The sequence below is a fragment of the Myripristis murdjan genome, chromosome 19 (assembly GCF_902150065.1).
Source record: "Myripristis murdjan chromosome 19, fMyrMur1.1, whole genome shotgun sequence".
NCBI classification, from domain to species: Eukaryota; Metazoa; Chordata; class Actinopteri; order Holocentriformes; family Holocentridae; genus Myripristis; species Myripristis murdjan.
In genome coordinates, this window is record NC_043998.1 from 9,767,416 (window position 1) to 9,782,250 (window position 14,835).

The 14,835-nt window shown below is 38.2% G+C and overlaps 2 protein-coding genes across 2 annotated transcripts in view; both read left to right on the forward strand.

The window, feature by feature from the left end:
• Positions 1-550: 550 nt before the first annotated feature.
• On the forward strand, positions 551-4,723 carry LOC115378187 (mucin-13-like; the record flags this gene model as incomplete). The annotated part of the gene is made up of 8 exons (XM_030078370.1): positions 551-612; positions 801-949; positions 1,961-2,089; positions 2,332-2,383; positions 2,524-2,561; positions 2,818-2,905; positions 3,695-3,932; positions 4,577-4,723. Coding segments are annotated over 8 exons (903 nt in total), but the record flags the coding sequence as incomplete, so codon positions are not given.
• Positions 4,724-10,418: 5,695 nt separating this feature from the next.
• The window catches only part of lrp2b (low density lipoprotein receptor-related protein 2b), a 50,549-nt gene continuing 46,132 nt past the window's right edge, over positions 10,419-14,835 (forward strand). The window contains exons 1-5 of the mRNA XM_030078647.1: positions 10,419-10,485; positions 11,878-11,988; positions 12,319-12,441; positions 13,257-13,373; positions 14,159-14,269. Coding sequence (XP_029934507.1) covers positions 10,419-10,485; positions 11,878-11,988; positions 12,319-12,441; positions 13,257-13,373; positions 14,159-14,269 — 529 coding nt within the window. The remainder of the gene's footprint in view (positions 10,486-11,877; positions 11,989-12,318; positions 12,442-13,256; positions 13,374-14,158; positions 14,270-14,835) is intronic.

Below are 14,835 nucleotides of genomic sequence, written 5' to 3' on the forward strand. Positions count from 1 at the left end.
TATGAATGGTTTACAGTTAGGTAATTAATTAGGTTGGAAACACTTGGAAAGTCATTAATCAGCAGTTATAAATAAGGTGTAACACTGCTTTCATACATCAATGCAAGCTCACTATTTTGCAAGATCAAGTTATTGCTGCATTGCTTCTATTCTGTTGAATCTCAGATCTTTTGTTGCTAGTTGCTTACATTATCTTGTCCCTTTATTAGGCAGTCATCCATGGTATCTCTGATGATGTAAGAAAACTGTGTTATAACTAGTTTATAAGTGTTTTGTAAAGCATTTAATATCTAATTAACAACTTAATTATATACCATTCATAAAACCTCTACAAAAGTAGTCTTATGGTAAAGTGGTACCCTAAAGCGATGGGAATGGTGGTGAATGTACTTTACCAGATAATATTATTACACAATATTAATACTACAATATTATTACTATACCACAGTTGTAAAATAGCAAAATGATTTTAGAACTGAAAATTAACTTAGGGGACAGTTCATGTCCAGTCAAATGATGACCTAAACAAAATGACATTTTTCCTTCCAAAATACAGCTGGCGCTGGCCCTCAAAGAGACTGGTTACATTACATCTGTAGTGCTGAAGATCACGTAAGTGATAGAGTGACAATTATAAATCCCATCTCTTTGCAATATCTTTATGTATTGTCAGTGTAAAGCGTTTAATATTTATCCAAACTATTTAGTCACCTAACTATTTAATCTGATCACACTTCATGAGATCTGCCTTAACAACTGCAGAATACAGCCAACCTTAACTCTGCTTGTCACCCATACAGGCCCATACCAAAAGGAAAATACTGGTCACTAAGGAAGGATGAGCTTGTCAGTGCATCTGTAGAGAACATCTACGAACTACAATCTGACATCACAGAGGAAAAGATTACTGAGAACATTAAAAATAAAGTACCGGGAGCAACTTTCAATGGTATACTCAATTATCTTACCTAAACATGGGAGCTCATCGTCCCAAATAATGTCAGGATTCAATCACCCAAATAATCTTGTTTTCATGCAGTAAATAACTACATAATTATATATTAAAATGCTATATACCACTCCTATTATTATCATTAAAGGTATCTAGCGGAAACACACAGATGATTTTGGTGAAAATCCTCTCAGCTGTTGGTTAGGTGATCAGTGGTACAAACTCACAACATACTGATGTAGCCCTTTTAAAATATAATACTGCCATTGTCCAGATGTTAAACATGAAAAACATTTATCTGCCTATGCCTGGAGGTGTGGCTCATCCACTGGAGGCTCTAATTCTTTAACCCTAAACAAAATGATCTAGTCAGGGCATCAAGTCAAACGGAGGATAATATCTCACTTTGGAAAGTCTCTGTTTGTATCACGCTGAAATAGATGGAAAGAAATAGCTGTCTGGATTGTTGGAAAGCACATTCAGCCTTGCAAAGCAGTATGGTATGCTTTGTAAAATGGTCAATAGTAATTTAAAGTGTATGCGAGTTGCAGTAAATGGTTTAAAACACATTTCAGCTCCAACATTAATCTCGTAAAACATATTTTGCAAGTCATCAGCCGTGATGAACATATGAATAGGTATATATTTGTATTGCCCCTAGGTGTGCATGTGTGCGTGGATGTGTCTGTGTGTCTGTGTCAACCTTCAGGGTGTGTCCCTGTCCTCTGCGCAGTGAGCACTGGGATAGGCTTTGGCACCCTGCGGCCCTGATTGGGATAAGCAGCTTGGAGAATGAATGAATGAATGAATGAATGAATGAATGAATGAATATATTAGTAGACCGTCTGCTTGCACATATTGTGAAATTGCCCAGCCATTATCACAAAAAATACAGCAAACACTGAAAAAGTTCATCATGTTTTAAGTTCTCTGATAGATACTCGTTAATTGAGGCTTTCTGGACAAAGTTTTACTAAGATTGCCCTCTTCTGGTTCCTTCATTTATAGCCACAGATCTCTGTGACAGTAATGCCTGCGACTCTAACACGACTACATGTGAGGCTCGCTCTGGCGACTTCAACTGTACCTGTAAAAAGGGTTACGTTAAGTCCACCTATAGCACCAGAATATGCACAGGTAAGTGCAACTGTTTGAGATTTGTGCAAGAGCACAGATTTGTAAGTGCATTCTAGAGTGTGTGTGTGTGTGTGTGTGTGTGTGTGTGTGTGTGTGTGTGTGTGTGTGTGTGTGTGTGTGTGTGTGTGTGTGTGTCTGTGTGTGGGATGGGGGAGGACATAATTTGATCCTCTCTTATGTATACTGCAAACTAAATTAGAGAGCACTGTTACATTTGGTCATCTCATTTTCCACTCCTGCAGCTTGTCCCAGTGGTGAAAAAGCACCGGACGACAATACCCGCCCATGTGTCCCGTAAGTCTATCTATCTATCTATCTGTCTATCTATCTATCTATCTATCTATCTTGTTTGTAAAAGATAGGTGCTAAAAAACACACTGAAAAGAAAAGATAAGAAGAAGCTTAAAAAAACATTGGTTCTCCTTGTCTTTCAGTTGTCCCTTTGGATATTCTGGTTTCAACTGCAATGAATGTGAGTATTTTACAAATGAAAATTGATGAAAGCAAATTAGAAGCCTTCCGTGACATTTTGAAAGCCCTTATGCCAAAGTGTCACAGTGTTATTACAGTAAAGTGACTTTTTTTTTTTTTTTTTTTTGCTGTGTCTTTTTTGTTGTTGTGATTTTAAAGTGCTCTCAAAAGTTACAACAAAAAAGTCATTTAATTATTGTAGTCCTGTTGCTGACTTTTTATGTGCTGCATTGTCAATCTCTGGGATTTTTTTTTAGCATGGGAGCTGGTGCTTGTGATCGTTGGTTCTGTGCTCGGAGGACTGCTGCTCATCACACTCATCGCCCTGCCCCTTGTGATGCGCAAGTGAGTTTCTCACCTCTTGAAGCACTCAAGCAGTTTCCCAATAATTCGGCTTTTCCTCTGTGTCACATGCTTTTCTCACACATTTATCTGACCTTATATAACCAGGCAGGTTACTTCTGAACGACAGCCTGGAGGAGGTCATGTGTTTGGTCCTGTGTGTCTGTGTGTTTGTCAGCCTTTTTTTTTTTTTGCATAGTTATGACTGCATGATGTCTCTCTCTCTCTTTCTCTCTCTCTCCACATTGCCTACTGTGTCTCTCTTCATTCATTGTCTAGCTTGCTATTTTTTTTTTTTTCATCTTATTGTGGCCTTCACTCTGACTATGGGTGAAAATCCAGGACATGTATTGCATTTTACACATTGCTGTCAAGAAATACACACAGAACACAGAGCAGACACACAGGGCAAAAAACACTGTGAAGCGGCAGCAGGTTAAATAGCTTACATACCCTGATGCATCACAGCTGTAAAAACAACAACAACAAAAAAATGACAGGGCCGCTGTTTTATATGTCATCATGGGTCTTTAGTGTGTGTCTGTGTGTGTGTGTGAGAGAGTGAGAGAGAGTCAAAGAGAGAGAGAAAGAGAGACATTTAGTAGTAGTGCTGAGTCTCTACTGAGTTTTGCTCTACACATAGGGGAGCCTAGTCCAGAAAAGGGGAGATATGCCTGGTGTAGATATGCACTCTACTGGGTGAACTCTTCTAGTTTTACATATTATTTGATTTAAAAAAAAAAAAAAAAAAAAAAGATTTTAATCAGCCTGCATATACCTCTGTCCATTTAGATCATCAAAGAGTTCAAAGAAGAACCCAATGCCCGACATTGGGAACGCCTACATCAGCCACTCTCCTGCCAAGTCACCCTTGGTCAACAGAGAGTCAGCCAACCAGCAGCCAGCTTATGCCAATGCCGGGGTGCCTAGGATCCCACGGGCCACAACCAACAGCTGGGACCGTGGCACCAACCTGGAGATGACCCCAAGCAACAGCCGGCAAAACCTGGTCCCCGCAGGCAGGAGCATGGTGAGCATGTCTGTATCTGTAATCGAGGGAAGGGTGTGTGCTCATGCACGAAGAGCAGAAAGGTGGGAGGATAGTGGGGCATGGGGAGGAAATGAAAAAATCTGGGGGGGGAAATTGAAAATCTTTAAATGTGCACTATGCAAAATCAAGGGTCGACCGAAGTCAGGACTGTGTAGACTCAACTGACAAAAAAAAAAAAAAAAAAAAAAAAAAAAAAAAAACTGGACTAAGTGCTCGGTTTATGAGCGAGCCAGGCAGATGATGAGAACTGTGTAGACTCAACTGTCAAATTTAATGCTTACTACATGTTTTTTGTCAGTTGAGTCTAAAGGACTCAACTGACTTCTTTAAACCGATCCTTGGATATTTTACATAGTGTTTTTTTTTTTTTTTTTTTTTTTTTTTAAAGGAATAGTCAATAAACAAAAGTTCAGGTCAAACAAAAAGGAGATGCAATTTGGAATGGCAAGTAGTCAAGGTTATGAAAATATTTTCAATGGACAGAAGAAGAGAAAGACTAGGGTTAGACACAAATTTGTTTCTCCTCTTTCTGTTGCAGTCATAGTGTGTCCTCAGCTTTTATCTGTATGTCGTCCTTACAGAGGTGTCACTTGTGAAGAAACACTTTTTTTTTTGCACTGTAGATGCATGATGACCGTGATGTGAGAAATGGCAACCTAAACGCTCCTAATCGAGGCCAGACCAACCCATACGGCCAGAACCCATATGCTCAGAGCCGTGGCGTGACCAACACTCACTACCAGCATGATGATGGAAGAAGGCTCTATTAATGAGACACCCCAACAGTTCACTATGACAGCAATCCCAATCAATCCCAATCCCAAGCGATACCACTGAATTTGACTTCTCTTTAATGCATTCCTGAATATGTCTTTTATTTCATTTCACTGTGCACTCCTCATATGCCTTTATGGTAATTCCACTGTAGTTGTGTAGAAGAAAAAGACTTTGGGCAGTTGTGAAATTTGGTGCATAAACCACAAATAAAGAAGACAATCGCTGTTGTTGTTTAGCAGTCATGTTATGCTTCAGAAAGACAAGAACATTACACATCCAACCTTTTGAATGTTAAATGTATTACTTATTTATCACTATATACTTGTGTAATTGAGACTTATCCAAACATTGATGCTCTGAAAATGGGCTGAAGCGCTGAGAGGAGGAATAGCTTGGTATGGTTCTCTAGCCCAGGAAATATTTTGCTCGTCTGTGAATTTACCATAAATAATTCTGCATGTAATGTGAAAGGGTTTTTTTATGTGCCAAAATCTATATTCAATTAAGGGTTTGGTGTAAGCGAGTGATATACTACACATTTTTCTGCTTAATTCCAGTTTTTGTAAATGAGACGAGTTTCCTTTTTTTATATATATAAAATTGTAATGAAAATAAATATATTTTGATTGCTAAAATTGTCTTTTTTGTAAGCAAAATGTTGAATGTTGTTTTATGTGATATCATTTGGGCTTTAAAATGAATGATAAACAATCTCAATATATATTCATACTGATATATAGATGTGATGTCAAACAAAACTGATAATTTCTGCAATGTTCCCACAATAGCTCATTTTGTAAGGGTTTTTAAAGACATGTCACAATGTCCCCAAATCACAAGAACAAGTTCGCTGTCACCTCTTTCTACTGGTTTCTAGAGACAACAGATTTTCATCCTCCAGTTTGATTTGTTGTTATTTTCATAACTTCTACCAAGTGTACCCTACTCTGTTTCCCCTAATCTTATCACCACAAGACTGAAAAAGAAGATACAACTTTATGTGAGGAAAGTGCAAGTATGAGACAGTGAGGAAAATAATTGGCCCATGTGAAGACAGATGGAGCTGCAGATGGAAACAAGCCTGTGTGGCTAAATCTGGTACATTTCCATGATGGATCCAAGTGCTTATGGTCATTAATGTGCATCGTCCCTTCTTAATATACAGATGACTGGGGACTCCATGCTCACATACGGATTGGACTGTCCTTGAAAGTAGGACAAATATGAGTTCTTGGTTTCTATTTTATGTTATAAAGCTGATGGCTGCTTTATGTATAGAGAAAAACACATAATGCCTGTAAACCAGGGCCCTTATTCACAAAACATCTTATCTTACTACTAAGAGTACTCTTAAATGTCACTAAAACTTCTTAACTAAGAGTTTCCTCTTAAAAACAAAGAGGAGTCCAGCTGAAAAAGCTGCCGAGTCCAGCTTTTACTGAGGAATTTAGAAAACTCTTAAGCAAAGAGAAAGGGACATTGCTATGGATGATGTCACGTTTCAGGATCAAGTTGACTTAGTATACCTGCAGTGATTGGCTGATGGGGAATGGGTCTGTGTGAGTGATCTTAGAAATACTGCAGAAAGAGGTATTATGACGCTCTTGGAATATTTAAATAAAGATCTAAAAATAATAATAATAAAAAAAAATGCAGCCTTCTCTGGGCAGGGCTGACATCAAGATGCAAAAAAGAAGCATGGGAACAGATCTCTTTTCAGATCAGTAGGCCTACAGCTTTCCCACTCATCACCTGCACTTCAGTTTCAGGAGACGACTGAGATTACAGAGTTCAAGCACCAACAACAACTGCAACAGGTAACATATGAACCACTTATTTGTAAATACTCGAGACTACAATGTATTTCTCTCTATCATTCAATCTATTTAGCATATGGAAAAATTAACAAATGCTATACTGAACTTTGATACACATCATCAAATTATATTAACCTGTAAACTTTTACTATAAATCTTTATTGCATTTATTAGGAGGAGGCTCTGTACCCAAATCTTTATCACTTATTGCCATGATGGTATACAGTGTGCTTGGGCATTGCAACACCAGCATAACAGGGCTGGAGGGCTGACTTGGTCTTAGTGGCTTAGGAGTCCTCCTGACTGCCCTTAACTTGTCACAGAGCTAGGAGCTACTTTTAGTGCTAAGACCATTTGTGAAATTCTCTTAGCAGAAAAAATTAGGACTCCTAAAATTAGGACTGGCAACGCCATTATTTTTGAGAGTTTCTCCTAAATCGGCAGGTTAGGAGCTACTTTTAGCCTTAAAATGTTTTGTGAATACGGGCCCAGATTTCTGCGACTGAATTTGAACCAAGAGTGTTACTAACTGTGCAGGTCTGATGATTGCTAGTTGCATTATGAATTATTTTTATTTTTAATTTTTACACCTTGGAGTGGGCTAGTTCCATTTATCACAGGGCTTACCTCACCTTACAATGATGTACAGTCAGTTGTTGGCAGGACTCGAGTTGAGGGGGGGTGAGGGCGGATGGCATCAAAATCATCTCCCCCTGCAAAACTGCCACCCCCTTCTACCATCCTCCTTTTTAAAATGTAATTTTATCAATAAATGTTGAAACTGTAACTGTAATTTCAACATTTAAAGACTATTTAGCTTGTTGAGTAAAATATAATATAAAGGGCGAGCGGGCATGTACGGAAGCCCTAAAGGGCCATACATACATAAATTTTATTTCCTCCGTTTTCTCGTGATAACGAGATAATTCCTCCGTTTTCTCGTGATAACGAGATAATTTTCCTCCGTTTTCCCGTGATAACGAGATAATTTCCCTCCGTTTTCTCGTGATAACGAGATAATTTTCCTCCGTTTTCTCGTGATAACGAGATATTTTCCCTCCGTTTTGAATGAATGAATGAAACGTGATAGGCCTGAGATTTCCATCATACGTGACATGTCATGCTGACTGACGTCTCCTTGGACACATAAAGCAGGGGTCACCAATCATGTGCCATGGAGGGCCGAGAGGCTGCAGGTTTTCATTCCAACCAAGACCTCCACCAGGTGATTTCACCGATTAGCTCCAGGTGATCAGTGAAATCACCTGGTGGAGGTCTTGGTTGGAATGAAAACCTGCAGCCTCTCGGCCCTGCATGGCACATGATTGGTGACCCCTGACATAAAGCATAAAGCTATTTCAGCCTGTGTCAGGCCTTGATTGAACAGATAAGTGATGCGGTGATCGATATTCTCCTGCTCCTCTGACATTGCTACACTGACTGATGTCTGCAATGCTTTAATAAACTACACAATCGCTTTGTTTTCTCGATTTAATTATCTCGTTATCACGAGAAAACGGAGGAAAATTATCTCGTTATAACGAGAAAACGGAGGAAATTTATCTCGTTATCACGGGAAAACGGAGGAAATAAAATATATGTATGTATGGCCCTTTAGGGCTTCCGTAGGCATGCACACATGCAATGACACTTTTTTTTTTTTTTTTTTTTTTTTTTTTTTTAACCGATTGAGGCCAGAAGGAGCGGCAGGAGCTGCGGCACAGCGACGCCATCTTGTGGATATTGCAATGTGAGCATGATCAAACGGGCAGGTGGACAACTCTATCTCAGACTCAGAGACTTTTTCAAGAAGACAAAAACTACAGGTGAGAGATAGGTCAAGACTAAGGAATCTCACTCATTTTTTTTTTAGCTAGCTAGCTAAAACATGCTACTGGAGTGCTAAACACTGTTGGAAATGCATCATGTAGGAAGTACATCAGTAAGCTAATATGTCTACTTCAATTTACACCACCCTCTCATCCCCCATTTAAAAAAAAAAAAAAAAAAAAAAAGATGGAAAACTGTTGAAGTCATAACCTTGGCCATCCCTCCTGATTTTTTTTTTTTTTTTTTTTTTTTTTTTAATTACAACTTGACTACAGGTTGTTGGTAGATGTACATTGACAGGCCGCTGGAAGTTGGGGATAGTAACGTCTTTTTGACACTAGGGGTGGCATGAGTCAGCTGTTGACCGGACGTCTTTTTGTATGCAGCTTGCCAAGTTAACATTAGCTTAAGCAAGGCCTCATGAACATGGGACGTTTGCCGTTTGACTGCGCTTCATTCATTCGTAACACATTGGTATGGTGATGAGGCGCTGGCTGGTCCTGTGTCTATTACAGATTTATGACCAGAGTAACTTGACACAGTGCTGAGCTGCATCTCAAATCAATCTTCAGGTTTCCCGTATTCATATGATGAGTACCACTTATATTTGGTATCTACTTTTGACCTTTTCTCTCCCCCTGATGATACCCCCTCCAAAACAAGGGGTAAAAGGGTTAATAATAATAATAATAATAATAATAATAATAATAACTTAGATTTATATAGTGCCTTTCAAAACAAGGGTTGTTTGATGTTCAGATTTTTTTTTCTTTTATCTCACATGGCTTGACGCACATTGCACATATAGCTGCAGGAGATAGAGGGTTTGCACCATTGCTGTGTTATGAATAAGTGAGCTATATGGTAACTGCTGGAATTACACGGCCCTTTTATGCACCAAGATGTGCATATTCAGTGCCTCCAAACACATTGCTGAACAGTTTCAAGAATGGTAAGTCATTTGCACCCTCACCAGTCATCACATCCACTGATGGTTTCATTTATAGCCTCACTTGAGTCACATTGTTCAGTGTCTGCCTACTGAAGGTTTTATTTGTCTGCCTATTATTGTGCTATTTCTGCATATTATCTGTTAATTACATGTATGCTCCGCTTGTCTTAGTCTTGACTGTGCTCATATAGGTGTTTTTAATATATTATAAATATTTTATCAGTGTTTGTTTGTTTATCTGTTGTAAATTTCATTCTCCATCTTGCACAGGAACAACAGTTGAAAATCAGCCTACAGAAATGTTCATTAATGTGCATTGTCCCAGTAAAAATAAAATAAAATAAAATAAACTAGAACTCCACTGTCACTTCCCATAAACCCCATTCCATAGCTGCTGCTACTTACCCCCCTTGACTTTGCATGTGATTTTAAAGGTTTTGTCTCACTTGAATGAAGAGAATAAACATCTGACTCTGGCCACACAATGTACAATGAAGTGTGGAGACCAGCAGCCAGAGTTTACTGGTGATGGTCTTGTATGTTTCCCATAATTATATGACCATATTTATGTGGTTATGACCTTGTGTTAAAATGCTTCACCTTGCACCTATACTGATCAACCTTTTTTGCTTAGGAGAATTTACATGCTCATACAAATATCAAATATGCATGCGATCTGTAAATTCAGATTATAGTGTATATACCTGCGCATGTGTGTGTGTGTGTGTGTGTGTGGGTGGGTGTGTGTGCGCGCGTGACAAATCCACCTTCCTGCACCACTGTTATACAAAAATGAGTAGTTACACTTTCTTGCTGATGCAGACAACATCTCAGCAGGTAAAGGTTAATCTTAGATGACGTTTATGTAAAAGTGAGAGCCATAAAAAGTTGTAATACTACCTTTCATGTTGCTGGACCCCCAGTCATTTGGAGTTAGACTGCTAGTCAAGAAGGCACAATTATCCCCAAGCTCATTTTGGGTTGAGAGAAGGCAGGGTGCAGATTTACTAGGAATATATATATTTTGCCATTCTAAAAACTAAACAGTAAAACAACAGAGAATTGAGGGGGGAGACTGAGCATTCAGTTATGGGCCGTAAAGGTCTTCATCTTCTATGTCTTCTAATACTCACCCAAGGAATTCATCTTGTCAAAGGTATGTAGTTTACTGGTTGCAGAAAAATGCATGTGTTTTGCCTGCACTGTAAGATGATCTTTCCTCCTTCAAAGGATTTATACATTGTTCATTTATGTACCATTTCAAACTGGATAAAAATTCTTTCACCTCTAAATTAGGGAAGATATTATAAAATGAGATTTGAGAACTGCCACAGCCACTCTGACAAAAATAATTACATGACTATAAATCTTATTTTGTCTATAAAGGTCAGTGTTGGCTATTTTCTGTTCTTTACTCATTATTAATTTACATTTGGATGTAATAATCTGTGATATTAAAATATGATCATTAAGTAACAGTGTTGTTCCAAAGTGGGCACATAGCATTTGATTGAAATCCCTCACATGTTAATGGCAGAAGCTGTCACATAATGCTGTCTATTGTTAACCATGCAGGATTTTAACGCATTTATGCACATTAATCAAATCAGTCGTTCAGTTGATCCATTAGTTCATGCAGGTTTGAATCTCAAAGTGTTTTACAAAAAAAAAAAAAAAAAAAAAAAAACACTTTAGAACAGTAAAATTGAGAGAAAATACTTTTTAATTTTTTTTTTTTAATTTTTTGTCCTTGTCAAAGCTTGCTGTTTGAGAATGAAATTAGTCAACCAGGGTTACAGGCTTGCATCAACTGAGTTCGTTTAAGATGTAACATTTATTATCATTTCATTGTTTGCTTTGCTCTCTTTTTGGTGAAATTCTGCAAAGTATTGAGTGTTCTCCGGCCTCTGCTGATTCAGACACCATCCATCTATTTCAAATGATTGTCTCTCATCATGTCAAGGTCACAGCACAATCATTCACAGTGAAGAATTAACTACAGTTTAAAGGCCTGATCACATGTTGTCAGGTTCAAACGACACACATGCTGGAAATAGCGCTGGTTAGAAATGTCATAAATGTGGTCACTGAAACAATGAGCAATAAAATGGTGGACAGGGTAATAAAAAAAAATTTAAAAAAAAAAAATGTCTTGTCATCCCCAGCTGGCACTCAAGTTTTTGGCAGTCTAGTTCAAAAAATGTTGCCAGTCCAAAACTCTGATGTCTGAGTAGTAGTGAACACAGCATGGTGTGCGGAAACCTGTGGACAAATTCAAGACAGTGTGGTGCTGCAGCTTTTGTCAGTCTCACAGTCAGAGGTCTTGTGGATAGGCTGTGCATTAATGGATACAAAAATTTGTCATCACAGTGGAACATGGAGCACATGAACTGATACATTGTATACACTGTCTTGGGTCTTGAACAGCCAGTAGAGAGAGAAAGCCACACTGAGGGCCACTGACTGCTGACTGCTGTGATACAGAATGAGAGATTATATATATATTATAAATGCCATCTGTGTGTCTGTCTTTCTGTCTTTTCTGCAGGGGGGTGTAATGGTGGGGAGTTTCAGTGCTCCAGCGGTCAGTGTATCGACATCGACTGGAGGTGTGACGGCACTAAAGATTGCACAGATGACTCTGATGAGCTCAACTGTCGTGAGTATCATATCCACTACTGGCTAAGCAGTTAATTTTACAGTGCCTAATGTAAAAAGGCAGTGTTTACAGTGTATTTATTTTTTGGTTTCAGTGAGTGTTTCAAGTAAGACAATGGAAAACACACTGAGTGCATGACTCAAAACTTAGCAAGGAGAAGAACTGAATAACTAATTAGTAAGGAAATTGGCACAAAACAGCCCTGATGTAGAAAATGATAACAAGATTAGAGAGAAACCCCTCGTCTCACAGTAATAACATGATGCCTGATGTGTTGCTATGATTGACATGAAAGTCCTGCAACTGCACCTCATGTGTTCTCTGTGGCAGCTCCTCCATCTTGCAGCGCACAGGAATTTAAGTGTGTGACAAGCGGCGAGTGTATCTCCTTGGGATTTGTCTGTGATGGGGAGGAAGACTGCACTGACGGCTCAGATGAACAGAGAACCTGCGGTATGTAGACGGCTTCTTTAGTTTCTTTTCTTTTTTTTATATATATTTATTAAAAAAAAAAAAAAAAAAAGGGAGATTCAATGATTTTCTATAGCCTAAGTTTTGGACTTCCACTATACTTTTTAAAATTCCTACTTTATTGGAGATCATTTGAATCTGTCCAAATACTTACACCCTTACAAACACATACACCTTGAAATTGGAGGGCATAAAGAAAAAGTTTATAATTTTTTAAAACACCCAAAATGTAATACTAAGTCAATAATATGTGCATATTTTTGTGTTAATGTTAATGGCAGAGCCTCCTCCACATGCTCATGCTTGTGCATGCATCAAGCATGTGCAGCAAACCACTAGGTGGCATTTTCATGAACAAAGCCACAACCTTTAGGAAAATGAAGATAGTATCTACAGTATTTACCTTGTAAACTGAAACTGAAAAAACATTCAGCCTGAATGATTATGTAAACTAGAGATGATTTTAACAACAATGTCAAAATTTGGAGAGTAATTAATTAATTAAGTAAATAATTTTCTTTATTACAGTTTTTAATAGCTACTTTTATCCTTTAAGGCCATTTTAAGACATCTTCACGGCCCTCTTTATCAGGGTGCCACAAGTATTTCAACAGACTAAAATGATCTACTAGGAACTTTGATTAAAATCCTTCAAATGTCTTGGGCTCCCCTTTAAACTGAAGCAACCTGTGCTATGTTTTAATGTGAAGCCCAAACAATAAAAAATGTCTTGTTATCAAAATATGTCTGGAAAAGAGCATTTTGGAATGAAACTCCTCATACGCTCATGGTTTCAGAGGGTCGGACCTGCAGGCCAGACCAGTTCACCTGCCAGGAGGGCCAGTGCATTCCCAGCAGCTACAGATGTGACCACGTGACGGACTGCCTGGACAATTCAGACGAGAACAACTGCAGTAAGATCTTAACGTGTGCATTTTGGATCTAGATTTAGCAAACTGGTAGCAAGACTTGGCTTTAATACAGATTATGAAGTTGCACTGATGTATAACTATCCCACAATACAAGGTTATTAATATTAGTATTAGATTTTTATTACATACAGATGTATTATTTTACCTTCCCACAGATTACAGTAATACAAAAATTACTGGAATAAAGCCATTGTGAAGTTTTACCAAACTAGCCTGCTTGTGCCATGTCCTATTCTTATGAGCCATAGTTATAAGTTCAGATCCAATAAAAATACACACTATGTGCAAAACATGTGGGACACATTTTTCATGAAATAAACTGAAAGTGTGAAAAGCAATTATCCCTCTTTGATTTCTCCTATTACAATAAATCCTGTACTTGAAGCTCATTATGCTAGAAAATGTTGAAATGTTGGATTGTGCTTGGTGGTGTCACGTTGTAAATTCAACTAATTTTTGTATTTTGCTTTTTAATGAGCGAGCACTACACTGGACTTTAATCCTGTCATAATTTAGCAGTATAATATTAGCCTATAAGTATTTCAAGCTCTGCAGTCTGTTTGTAATTTAACACACTGACATACTGTAGTTGTGAGATATTGTAGTCCACACTTTTATAGATTTACATTAATTTTTATTTTACAGGCATCAGTTACAACGTCCTACTTTGACATTACGTTCAAATACATTTCACGCTCCTTCTGCATTTACAAGGAGCCTTAAAGACTTTTTCCCTTTATAGTAAGTTTGTGTCTGTTTTTCCCCAGACTACCCACCTTGCAGTGAGAGGACCTGTGCCAATGGGGCCTGCTACAACAACACTCAGCACTGCAACGGGATACAGAACTGCAGGGATGGCTCCGATGAATCCAACTGCAGTGAGTAGAAAAGACTCATCGGACAAAAAACACTCAAACACAGATGGCTGAATAGAACAATGATTCAGTTTATTCACTTATGAAAAACATATCTCTTTCTCTCTATCATTCTCCTTAATCCTTTCCTTGCTCTTGGCTCCTAAAGATTCTCAGGCTACAGAAATATTGTAAGGGCACCAAACCAACCTTTGTGCTTCTTATCACTGGTTGCATGTAGTTCTGGCCATCTAGGAAATGAAACTTATCCTACTATTGCTCTCCTTGTGAGCTGTTCTTGATAGCAGCACCAGCTAAAGGCCTGAGGTGTAAATAAATGTCAAATGATTTTAGGTCTATATCGAATCTTCCATCCCAAACATAACTTTTTTTTTTTTTTTTTATCTAAATGGCCATGTTGCTGTCTGTTGTGAGGATAAAATGTGGGTGTTAGACTTCAGCTGCAGTTATTCTAAATGTCCATCAATAATCAGCTTGTCTGCAGTGTAATCCAGATCCTTGGACATGCTAGAAATTTCAGCCCCGTTGATGTTACTGAAGTGTTTCCACAGGGCTGTTTCCTCTGGAGT